A 13,501-nucleotide genomic window follows, 5' to 3' on the forward strand; every position below is an offset into this window, starting at 1 on the left:
AAACAATGAAACCACATTATGTATCAATTTAGAGCATGTCAGATAACTACGAAACTGAAAGAACCTATTAAATCAAACAGTTACTTTCAATTCTGGTCCCAACATTTCACATCACGGAACTTACAATTTTGAAATCGCATATTTCTATAAGAGGATTGTACAATGAAACCTGGCATTACATAGTGAAAAATCATGCCTTGATCATACACGCTTAAATGCAATGCATAGATTTTTTAAATTAAGAAAAAATTTTTTTATCTTTGGCCAGAATTTCGACGAAACCAGCCACTGTGCATCGTTCAAAAACAATATCACTTTTAAATATAATTATCGATTCAGACCCATAACTGACGAAACAACATTCCCACTTCACATTATGAAAACAAGGACAATAAACTACATCTAAGCAAAAAAGAACACGATAGAATCATTTATCTTAAGTACTGAAATTTGATTTTAAATATAAAATAAAAACTAATACTAAAACAGGAAGAACAAATGAGATAACAACAATTAAAGATGGTATGTATAAGTAGCTATGTAAATATTTTGGCAATAATTCATTATGTTTGTATAAAAAATAATTTTTATATGACATTATACATTATTAATTATATTACTATTATATTCATTATTATTCGCGGGTTTCGATTGCTTTATGCATGTCAGATCATTGATTGTACCTATTCGTACAACATAATCGCGTGATCTAACAACACAGGGAATAATTCTTATCTCATAAATATTAATATATTGTTAGTAACGCGATATTAGTAGTTGTTTGACGAAAATAAAGCTGTAAACAACTTCATATGAGCCTCACGTATTAACATGGTTTAAAGAGCTATTGTGTTGGATTATGACGCTCGTCCAGACGATTTCAGCTTACTTTCGGCTAATCTCCAAGGTGATTACACGCGAATCAGTGACGATAGCTTTGTCGCAGCGGGGTATCAGACTAAATTGTCTAACGCTCGATGTAAGGACAAAGAAGATGGCCCACTGACAAATTAACACAACTTGTAATCCTCTTAAATTTTTATCAACGCATGTGTCATAAACAGACTATTCGGAGGAACGAAAAAGAATTAAAAACGTTCATTATTGTGATTACATTTCTCATTGCTATCATTCTAACTCATATATGGCTCGAAAGTAGGTTACAATTATTTATCCTGATTCAAATGTACATATAAACAAATGTAAAAGATTATCAGAAATGTTGGCCTTCTTTTTTTGTATTTTTTCATTTTAAAGTTACATAGTAAATTTTCGGTTAATGTTTAAAACTCGGGACCGTTTTGGCATAGTTATCGTAGAGTAGTGGATGGATAGAGAAATTTATTAAAAGTCATGATGATACGTTTTTTTCGCTAAATAGGTAGAAATTTTATGTAACAAATGTGGTGAAATGATTTAATGAGTGGAAATAAGTTTTGATCGAAAGCAACAAATGAACAAAAAATTACAGATCACAATTCTAACTTTAACCCGTTTAATCGTACAGGACTAGTTAAATCGTCATTTGTATTCACCTGTATGTTCTTATAACTTTTTATTTTCTTACCTATACATCTGAAGATTTTTGGAATGAACTGTGTGATTGTATCGATATTGGTATAAATTAATTCGGATTGTTCTTATTCATTTGTATTGTAATTGTCTCCATGCAGGTGTTAATTGCATATAACACTCTATTGGTCAGATTTTCCATAAAGGCTTTTTTTCATTAAGTAAAACAATAAAATCCATTGATAAAGATTGGCCAAAGTTTTTTTGAACGTCTTGTGAAGTATGCATATCGTTACCAAAGTACATATGTATAGTAATTCTTTGAAACTACATAATTACAGAAATTTCTCCATTACTTTATAAAATTTCCTGCATATTATCTTTACCAAAAAAGGGATAAAATAGCATGGAATGAAGTCATACATTGAAATTTTTTATTACATCCATTTTCTGAGTGTAGATGGACAATCGATTATCGAGATTCCGCAATTCAATTATTCAGACTCACGAATACTCGGTAACTGTAATCAATTTTAATTACGTGACTCGAATTACATGTGCCGGAGTAATGTACACGTTGGCAAAGCGGACCTTTTTGAACTTTATACGATTTCATTGGTTGGATCACGCGATACTGTTTTTATACTGTCTTCGTGTTTCGTGATGGATGCTCGCTATTTTGATAGATCAAATGTTTCCGTTAACAAAAGAAACTTTATTTTTTATACTATTAAGTTTTTTATTCTACTAAGAAAATAATACATCTGAAATGTTTAATATAATACATAATTTCAGTTGACGTATAAACATTTATACATCTTCCCATCCTTTTCAATAATAGATAATACCTACATATATGTATTTTATGATTTCGAAAATCTTCAATCTTAAAATATTCAACATCTTGTTTCAAGCGAATCCCAATTTGAATCAATTTCGCATCCCATCTCACTAATGATAATAATTAAACGTTAATACGCAATTGTATGCAACTGACGGAACTAAGATATACGTATGTGTATCATTAAGACTTGAAAAATGATTTCTTGTTAAAGAATTCCGTTATTTACGAGAAAAAACGAAAGGAATAAGTTTCAATTACTGCTGTTGGAAGTCAGAAGTTTCAGTCATATGTAATGCTCGATCGAACAAAGGATATTACATTCGGAGCATCGATCATTCGACGAGAATCAATAAAAAATCATTATATATTTCGTTTAGCTACCGATCCTCGGCCGATCGTTGATGATCAAAGAACGCAGGAAAATGCGTGGAGCGTAAGTCAAGCAGGCCTGCGCCTGGGAAGGCAAAGGAGTCGTTCGGGCGGAGTCAGGGAAAAGACCACCTCCACCACTTCGAGATCACCTGAGAAGTGACCAATGCACCGCTCGACCAGAGCTATCAAGGTACTTTTCAGCTCAGATGGTCCCTCCTCGACAGGCCCCGGAACGAAGGCGGAGCCTTGCTCGGTTTCAGGTACCTGCCTTTCTTTTCCTTTCTTTTGCTCAGCTTCCCTTCTTGCCCAGTATACGTCCGATTCGGCAACCGAACAGTTCAAGCCCAGACCCCGAAGCAAACAGGTCTCACGATCGTTGGCATTTACACACGGAAAAAGTCAATGATCCGTTTCCGTTTATTCGACGCAGCCTGACGTCTCGTGCGAACACCTCGATCGTTTCGGGGTCCTCTCGAGCCCATCCCCGTACCGACGCGTTTTAGTGCCGATCGGATCGTTATCCGCGATTTGGGACCGACAAAAGTGATCGAATTCGATTGGAAACCATTCGGAAGGAAGGGAATAATTCTCTTTTTGTTTCTTCTTATTTTCTTTGTGTGGGTGATTTGGTGATCAGAGACTGTCGAGGACAGGAGCGACTAGCTAGATGGCAGTCAGCACTCTGAACATGGCACCGTACTTCACTGGATATCCTTTCCAAGGTAAGCTACGTCTTCTTCTTCTTTTTCTTCTTTAAAACTTACTATACACGTGCGTACTGACAGTTACGCTATGTATAAACACTGACTTAGGACACTGAAAAGCAAGCGTCGAATAAACAATCGCTTCGAGAGGAATAATTCTGTGTAGGTTTTTCTGTAGTGGTACTTAATTGGTGAAATGTGGGATGTTGATTAATTTTATAATAACTTTGTACGTTCGCTTCGGTCAACATCATAATTTTTCATAGTTTTTATTTATTATATTCGGTAGTTTTGTTACATTATGTGATATAATGGTTATTTTACCGAAGTCTTCGCGTCAAAGGGTTAGTAATCGGTAAATGTCGTGACTGTATTTGAAAGATGAGATTAGTGTTAACTGTATGTAATTTCTAATCTCTACAATATTCCACGAATTTCTGTTTCTTGTGCTGATTATTACCTGAAATTACCGAAACTGGAATAAGACTACATTTCATCGTTGAACATGATAGATGTATGTAAAATATATTTATCAACGTCATATATTTCCTATTTTAAAGTACGAATAGATCAATAGATTAGTATGAAATTATAGCGTGGATTAGCACTTGGGCGTTTGCAAAATCATTTTTCGTCAAATCTATTAAAAAACTTGCGAGTTCCGTCATTTGAACGGAAAAGATGTCACATTTGATCGGACCGACGCGACGGTCGATGTAAGTCAATGCGTCAAAGTACAAGTGCAATCTTTGTGAATTGAATCATGCAAAATTTTTAATCTTAACCCCTTGCCATACGATTTCTTTCACGACTTCACTCTCAAGAATTACTTTATCGTTAATATTTTCCCAGATATAAAAGGAATTCTATTCTTACGGCAAGTGTTACATTTATTCTAAACCTTAAATGTTAATTGCAGCGAAAAAGTATTTCACGTCGACTCAAAGAAAATTAATAATATACATATTTTCGAAATTTAGTTCCAAGCCGTTATCAAGTGCCTGACTCGATGTTGTAAGGCAAGAGGTTAAAGCGAAACCCTATCTTTTTAGTTGAGAAAATACGACTGTTTGCAATAATAATTAATTGTAATAACTGGAGAATGGTGGAAAGACAAAAAGAAATGACGTTTTTAGAGTCGAAAATACGCACAAGTTACGTTAAAATTAAAATTTAATTTTCATATGTGGATTTCATGTACTTGTCTTCATATTTTATTATGTAATAGGAACGATAATAATATTTTTGAGAGGTGTATGTACCGTGTTAGCGTATATGCACTACATAAACTGTTATTTCTTATAATTACAGTTATCAGTTTAAAAGAAGAAGAATAAAAAATACTGGTCACTATCGTGTACATAATATCATTCGTTGTCTTATTTTATTTTCATTTATTTTACATTATGACTGAAAGTGTACTCGTTAAAAGTATACTAATAAACATTTAAGGCTTTAACATTAATCCGTGCAATCATACATTGCGAATGTTCAAGATCTGAAATTGCACCATGAAAAATTGATAAATAATATCCGATTTTATTTTTTTTAAATATTAGTAAAAATTTAATAAAAATTCTATTGTACATAAAATATATATAGATATATATACATATATGATATAATGACTTTAGTATGGCTAAATTTTGTCGAAAATTGAATTTCATATAAGCATAACAGGAACTGTTTAAAATGTTTACTATTATAGCTTTTCATAAATATATAAAAAGCCAAATAATTTAAACATGATAATGGATAAAGGTGAACGAATTGACACTCGAGGAAAAGTTCACACACTATACTAGTGATTCTGCTCCAGATCTATATTGTCTAATTATTGTCTTCATTAAATTCAATCGCAGTTTGTTGGTTCATTTAACAAAATAAAGTTCTTAATCGTCACTGTACATATGGTTAATAATAACAAATGTATTGTGGATTTTGTACAATTACAGTGCATACAGTCGCCCAAAAGTAAGAAAGTTAACAAAGTCCAATGCGATCTTTATTATATTATGGACTTTTGCTAGAATAACAACATTTTTGTTTGAATCCTATTTCTACATACTTATCTATAATAATTCATTTTTCATAAGTATCCGCAATCTAATGGAACGATCGAAACAGCACTAACCAACCACCTATATAGCTCCATTATTTTAGCTTTGAAATAATTTGGCGTATAGAACGAACACAATTTTTAAGAATTATTGATTCACTGATTTATGATGGTAGAGAAGTCCTTTCCGTTTCGCTGACTTTCCCAGTCTGAATCTTAAACTGACTCGTTTCTGAAATGCCTCCTCAACCTCCGGACCGGTAGAAAAAATTGCATATGAACAATAAAACAGGATTTAAGGTTCTCCAGCATTTAATGCACCAATGTCAGATGCCTTCTGGAGTCTTTACAAAGAACAAGAGAAACTTTTACAGCCGATCCTAATGGTTTTACGATGTGCTTTGAGTGAATTATTCCCTCCCTGTTAAACGCTTCGGCTTTTTTTCTACTTCTCCAGTGACCTTCTTCGAATGCGTTTCGTCGTTACGCAAACCGTTGAATCCATGTTTGCGGGTGGGAATTCATACAGAACAGCGAAGGTTTAAACAGCATCGTTCTCTACCAGAGCCATAAAAAATGAAAAGTAAATGCATGAGAAGATATCAGTTTCATTTGTTACTTGAACGTGCGCAATTACCTCAGTGGGCGATCAGATTGCATTGGTCAACATGATTTTTGTCCCAAAGAACATTTATACTGCCAGCGTCGCAGATTTTACTAAACTATTTTGCTTCTGTATTGAATACAAAACGTGTCTTACCATTTCTGTTAATGCTTTCCAGAAGAAAAATGTTCACTGTATTTACTGACGTAGGCAGATGATGTCCTGTACCCTTATTTTTTAAAATAAATTGAAAAATATCTGTAAAAATTGGTACATTTCGGGTGTCCTTTTCCCTTTGATCGTTGTTTAAACATGTTTAAATGTTGATAATGCAATAACAATGTATACCATTTTACTCGGGAGAGTTTACATAATAATTTGATGCAACAATCATCTGAATAACTATTAATGTTTAAACACAGGAAGTGTTCAAAGTTGAAAATTTGAATTTTTCTTTTAAATCAAATTTCTCGGAAACTGAGGGTGATAGCAGAAAACTGTTTACGGATTCATATTCAGCACAGAGGAATCTATAAGAATCAGTAACTGGATGTTCGAAGACAAACAAAAAGTTAAATTTTGTTGACCAGTGTTATTGGAGTCACAACAGTATGAAATTGTTTTGGAATATAGAGCTACTTTATTTCACATTTAATCCTCTATTTCACAATAAATGATTCTAATTGCAAAAAATTTCGTTTCTGTCACGGCTTTTTTCAAATTGAAGAAGAGCAAAATACAATGCTGGAATATACTCCCTGTCAGATGTGATTTTAAATAAAAAATAAACAAATGTTTTCGTCCACAGTATTGGACTTGTCAACGTATTTCGTTATAGCAGAATGGTCAATTTTTGATAAACAAATGAAAATCGGCGTGAAATATAAGTTCTCGGTACATCATCACATAGGAACGATCTGCAGAACTTACTTGTCGGTTAACAACCTATTCCCAAATACAAAATTACAGACGATAATAAAACGGATCAAATTACAAACAAGATAAATTCATCGCTGCAATAGTCATTCGAATAATAGTGTATTCTGATAACAATCAGCCCGAAGCCCGTGCACTTCACAACTGGTCAATCTGTGTCGATGTCGGAAACAGAGACTTCTACCGAAACGCTAAGTACCAGTATTATACCGGTATTTTCGGTTGTATTTTTGCCCTATATAACCCTATATAAACCCTACTCTCATAGAAACCGAAAAAATACCGGTATTTATTTCGGTTTTCGGTAATATATCGGTTTCGGTATAGCTTTGATGGCATAATACCGGTATCAAAATCATACCGGTTTAAGGGGTCATGCTCAGTCAGGAGGCCGAAGAAAGAGTGAAAAAAAGAGTGTTCTTTGGGAATTTTTTTCTCGAAAACTATAAGACCTTTTTCAAAAAACGTGTTTGTGTTTCAAAGATTGTAGTTTCTAGATTATAAGGTAATTTTTTTATTTAAAAATATGTATTAGTAAATGAATGGTGAGCGATCTCACGAATGTATCTTCACAAAAAGTAGTCTGCCGTGATCACTGTAACTTCGTAACGGCTCATCTGAAATTAAAAATTCAGTAAGATTTATGTAATGGAAGAACCAATCTTGTCCTTGAACGTGGGGTATTTCGAAATATTGAACAAAATAGCGGACGTTTTCCTGAAAAAGTGCGATTTTCACCTAAAACCACTCACTCGCCTTTGGTCAATTAAAAAAAAGTATGGAACGAACAAAAGAATCCTTCGTTCAAGGACAAGTTATTCTGATTTGAAATAAGGCGCAAAAGGCTTCATGTAAATCGACACAGTAGTTCTCGAGAAATATTGATGACCGATTTGAAAAATGTAGTTTCGAGAAAAACGCGTTTAAAGTTTCAAGTCAAGCTTACACTTATATAAAATGTTCATATTTTAACGCCTGTAACTCTGTCATTTTTAATTCGATTACCTTGAAACTTGCACAGAATATTCTCGAGGTGTTGTACATAAAGAAAGTGTAGAAAGTGAAAAATCGATTTTTTGAAAATTTCTGACTGAGCATGACCCCTTAAGTCCCTGGTCGGAAATCGTACTTGGAGTTGCGTTCGCAAGGACACGTTCGGGAATAACAGAAATTGGGCTCCGATGCGAATGAGGATACATACACACACACAGGCGCACTCGTGGGCGTCGGTACGTAAAAGAGTTGAAGTATATAGCTGGAGCCGTGGGTACCTACATAATGTCTGATATCGGATAGGCCCCGAGCGACGGCACACGTTGATTGAAGCCTTCGTAACTTGGAACTCACACCGAACGTTAAATACTTACATGCATCCCCTCGTCGTCCGCACAGATATTTCCACTCAGGTAATACGCGCGCGGACTCTTCCTCTTCTCACAAGCGGCGGTTCCCCTCTGTCTTTCCCCACGGCTTTTCGTCGGAACGCCTTTCGAGCGGGACCGATCCGGACACGTTCTCGGTCCTGTTGACCCGATTGCTTGCGGAATTCATCATTTATCATACAGTTACAGACACCATTCGGAACGAACCAAAAGGGTGATTGATTCGTTATTGGACGGACAAGAGGCGGCTAATGAGTAGTTTGTTTTAGCGAGGCAGATTTACCTCTAAATTTGCAACAGTCCTCATTGTGCGTTATTTGATTACGTGAGTGCTCGCTGGAATGTTTATTGTTAAATAAAAGTGGACAACGGAGTATGCAGAACAGAAGTTTAAACAGAAAATGTTACACATGGCAGGGCACTTGTTAAATATATTTTTCTAAACAATAATCAAATAATATTACCTGCATAATGAAGACCAGAAATAGTATTTTTTTGTGAGAAATAGTTATTTATTAATACATAATATAATGAAGACAAACGTAACGTCAAAGGTCCTTTTATGATAACATTAGAATGTAACGAAATTGTTGTACACCCTATACATACGTATAATGTAAAAAATCTAGCAATATTATACAAAAGGAAATGTTACTGACATTTTAGAGCTTTTATATTTTGATAAAACCGTACACATTAAAGTTAAAATGTTCACTTCGAATACTTCTAATCAGAAATACGAAAAGAAAAAATTAAAAATTAATGCAACTGATTCCTAGATAAACGATCTCTAATAAATTCCATTACTTCAGGACTCATGAAGTGTCGCCTCGAGGGTAAAATTTAATCATGCGAGTTGCGTCGAGTGTATTCAAATCGGGGGAAGACCCTATCGCGTCACATCGGCACGATCATGGATATTAGCGTGATTGCCCACAATCAATTACCTGTTATCAATAATTCATGCTGAAAATTATTTTCTCAATCCATCCAAGCACTTCAACCCCCTTTTATTTTTGCTACAGGGTGGTCTTGCACCTTCGACGAGATACAAACTTTTCGAACATGCAAATGAACGCAGTGGACCATTTGACCAATTTTTTCCCTAGAAACATTAACCTTACGAATCTTAAGTAACGTAACTTTGGTAACAAAAGTCTATTGGACCAATGATAATGGAGAAACAAGCTGTGATTATTAACGTGTGTATTTTAATACCTTCATTTATTACTTCATTCTTACACACTATCGTTATTAATCAAAGAAACGTTTATTAGCTTTGAGAAGTGTAGACGAATTTTAGCTAGATGATTAAAGTGTAGATGTAAAAGATTTTATCGAAACGTTCATGCCTATTGTTTAGTGTACCATTAAGTGTACGGACTTTTAAGAAAACGTAATATATATTTGTTACACAAGTTTGATTCTATTTGTAAAAAGTAATCTTTCAATAGGCGCAATTTATACTACAGTAGGTATTTGATAAACGTATATACACAAATATTCAAACAGAAATTTTAGTGAATGTTTTCATAAAATAACTTTCTTATCGAGGCTTGTAGAATTTCTTAATTTGATTTTTCACAAGATAAATGAAATTATTCATACGTTTAAATCGGCAAGGTTTTAATGAAACATCAAGAAATATATTTTTTTTATTAATTACAGTTCTAATGAAGATGACTTTCACATCCTAGTTCGCATATCTTAAAAGTATGTCAGTGCCTACCTAATAATTGTGAAAAATAGTACCAACAATTTCTTTTGCGGTATGTTCCATTGTATGTTATTCTCTCAACATTTTCAAGTACTGGCAAACAGCATTCGCTGTATGTACAAGCTTGCATAAATAATAGTTGGTCACTTAAAATGCACAATGTAATTCGCAGTCATTTTACAAGAACACTGTAATGAACGTAGGCTGATGTTTGCTATGAAGAGGAATGAAAATAGAACTAACAGTTCTGTTCTCACGGCTCGGTGTCGAACATTCAGATCCGTGACTCGAGTTACAATATTTAGAGTCCATAAAAGTGCATTCAAGATAAGTAACGAACGCCGCATGAATACTGTGCAGACTTTGAAATATGGAATTCAAGGCTGAAAATGAGAATTTGACATTCCTATTCTCTACAATTAGTATTACAGTTATGAAACTTTTGATGCTGGTGTCGTAGTTTTGACAAATGAATGAATGTTTATAATATGGTGGTTAGAATCGTAAAGTCACAAATTTTACAATGCAAATGTTTCGAAACAAAAGTTTGGAAAGATAACATATTCACAGGGATGTTCAGACTGTAGAATGCAATAAATGTATAAAGAAACAAATTACAGCTTGCCCATGCCATGCACGTGTGCATCGAAAGTTCCTGAAATATGTAAATTAAGCTAAACGCTAATGCTTCGTTCACTAGTTATATAATATAGTTCCGTATACACAAATATATGTTAGTCAATTAGATGTCTTTTAGTCGTAGTGGCGACCCACGACTATCCCACGGACCAATTACGAGACCTCGACATACAACGGGTGATCAAATGATTCGAGACACCTGGAGAAATGGACAACTTTACGATTTTAACTGTATTTATTATAATTACACAAGCTGAGTTTAATTTTTTCGTGTGTTTTTAGTGGATGATCGGTGATTAAAAATTATCCAATGTAAACACTTCGATCTATAGGTCTAATAATTTGATTACCCCCACTGTAGAGACGAAGCGAGGTCAGGGTCAACGAATTAATCCTGTTTTGTTCGCATTTCCAAGTAACTTCGAACGTTTCATAATAGTCTCCACGGGAGGATAGGTTACGTAGAATTTCACGTATTGTCGCGCAAGAAGCGGCCCTGAGAAAGGGGTTGAGAGGGAGAGGGGCCCTTCCCCCCACCCCCCGTGACCATATACATATAGGTCTTTTCGCTCCGAACTCGTCCTGGGGCCTGTGCAGCTCTCCTCGCGCCCACTGAGAGCGTAATACCGAGAGAGAAAGAGAGAAAGAGGAAGAGGAAGAGTGATCGAGTTGGCGGCGGCGGTCGGCGCCTTTTGATCTTGCCTGTAATCGCGTCGGGCCCCGCGGCCTGACTGACGTCATGAAAGGTGTCCGAGAGCCATACAAACGCGACGAACCCATCCAGGTGTGCGATGTATGCTGGTGGATATGTCCTTACGGTCCATCGGGATCCCATGAGGTAAGGGGAAAGAGAAAGGGGTGGGGGGATGTAAATCTTGAAGATCTGATGAATGATGAAACGGGACTACTTCGACTGCATCGGGAACCGCTGGTCGAGATGGTTCGGGGTTGTCTCTTTTTTTAAAGATACCGTGGCAATTAGCACAACTTTTCATAGCAGGTGTTGCGAGAATTTCGTGTAACGACAGACCCATTACGTTGTGTGTCGATGGTGATGAATTTTTTTTTTTTTGTAACAGCTAAGCCGTGAATTTTTAATATTATTATTCTCTGAAGTTATCACCATTCTGGCGTCCAGGAACACGATGTTCGGATGAAGTCGACGGTTGAAAGATGTTTACGAATTTGAGTGCTGAGTTCAATCAGTTTTTCATGTAACGAATATGGCGTATTCTAGCGCTCTTGTGAGAGCAGTTCCTCGAGCTTGAAACAATGGCTGTTTATCTTTTTTTAACTTGTGTATGTATCACGATAGTTTGCTATGAAGTTTTAATATTTCTTGATTCTTTATCGTTACGATGTAAATTTACGGGAAACATACAAACTATAGCAATCGAGAACTGAATGCTGTAGAAACGCGTGGATGATTTATACATATACGAAAGTAATTTAATATTATATTGCAGTATGAATTAATTGTCATGTCAAAAAATGCATTAAATGGCTATTGTTTTTCTGCAATGGTTATTAACTAGCTGAGAATGGTAGTGCAAGTTTCCATTCGTAAATTGATAGAAAAACTTATATTATCGACATATTGCTTATGTTACAAATGAAACGCGACTTTTATTAATTTTTGTTAAACTTCCTGTTTCATTCTGCTTACATATTTATATTGCATCATTAACGTTGTTAAATGTTTTATTATGTCGGATATTAATTCTAAGATTATTACTTCAGTTTTGTGCAATTATATTACTGAACTAATATGTATTAGTATTTTTCACATTTCTAGTGTATTTCATCGCTACAAGATATGAGCTTAAGAAGAAATTATAATTCATTAATAAAAATTTGATCTTTTAGTCTTTACATTTAACGTATCTATAAAGTTGTACGTTTACAATGAAATTAATATAATAGATCGTTACACCTCCGTGATAAAATTCCTGGGTACAGATTTTGTCTGGACCAAGTAGGTATGTCTCATACTTCAAAGATACGCTCCCACCCATAAGTATGTAATCGGAAACTTGACTGTTTTGAGGAAATTGGAAATCGAAACAGAATGTAATTTTTTGATGCTATTTCACTAATTCATTCTATTTTTTAGGGAAGATAGTAATTTTGAACACATCACAGACGTATTTCAGAATTACCTACCCAAACAAATACAAATATACTACAAATTAAAAATCAGCTGTAAATTGTCTAACACTATCCATAGTCGAGTCAATTTAATACAATTAAATAATTCTGGCACTGATTTTTGAGAAGACAAATCGTCAACTCGTAGAAATCATTATAGGTAGACTGTGTTCAGTAGAATCGGAGGAAAATTATTTTAGAAAATTCACTGCTAATGTGCCACGATTCATTTGGGTGAATATTCCTGAATGAAATGAACATACTAATTAAACAACTGTTTAAGATTGTTCATATCAGTGAATACATCTTATATTCTCCCTGGAATGTGCAAAATTAATAAGTGTTGAGGTTTTGTGTGGAGTTAAACACGTGGTTGGTTCATCCCGTTGTAGGATTTAATCAGTTCAAGAATAAGAGCTATTATACACGTATTATAAAATAGAAACATATTTTACTACCCTAATGCTAGAAATATAAAAACACACGATAAACAAAAAATATTATTAAACAGTCTAACAGACAAATAAACTTTCTTCTTAACTTTTACGATTTTTTTACTCTTTGTCCCTTCTACGCAACACAGC

At 34.5% G+C, this 13,501-nt stretch overlaps 1 protein-coding gene across 1 annotated transcript in view; it reads left to right on the forward strand.

Annotated features, from left to right (window-relative positions):
- The first annotated feature begins 3,395 nt into the window (after positions 1 to 3,395).
- LOC107193776 (protein gooseberry-like) overlaps positions 3,396 to 13,501 on the forward strand; it is a 31,985-nt gene continuing 21,879 nt past the window's right edge. Inside the window, exon 1 of the mRNA XM_015583281.1 lies at positions 3,396 to 3,450. Within this exon, the coding sequence (XP_015438767.1) occupies positions 3,396 to 3,450 (55 nt within the window). The remainder of the gene's footprint in view (positions 3,451 to 13,501) is intronic.

This window comes from Dufourea novaeangliae, unplaced genomic scaffold, assembly GCF_001272555.1.
Source record: "Dufourea novaeangliae isolate 0120121106 unplaced genomic scaffold, ASM127255v1 scaffold24, whole genome shotgun sequence".
Taxonomy (NCBI): Eukaryota; Metazoa; Arthropoda; class Insecta; order Hymenoptera; family Halictidae; genus Dufourea; species Dufourea novaeangliae.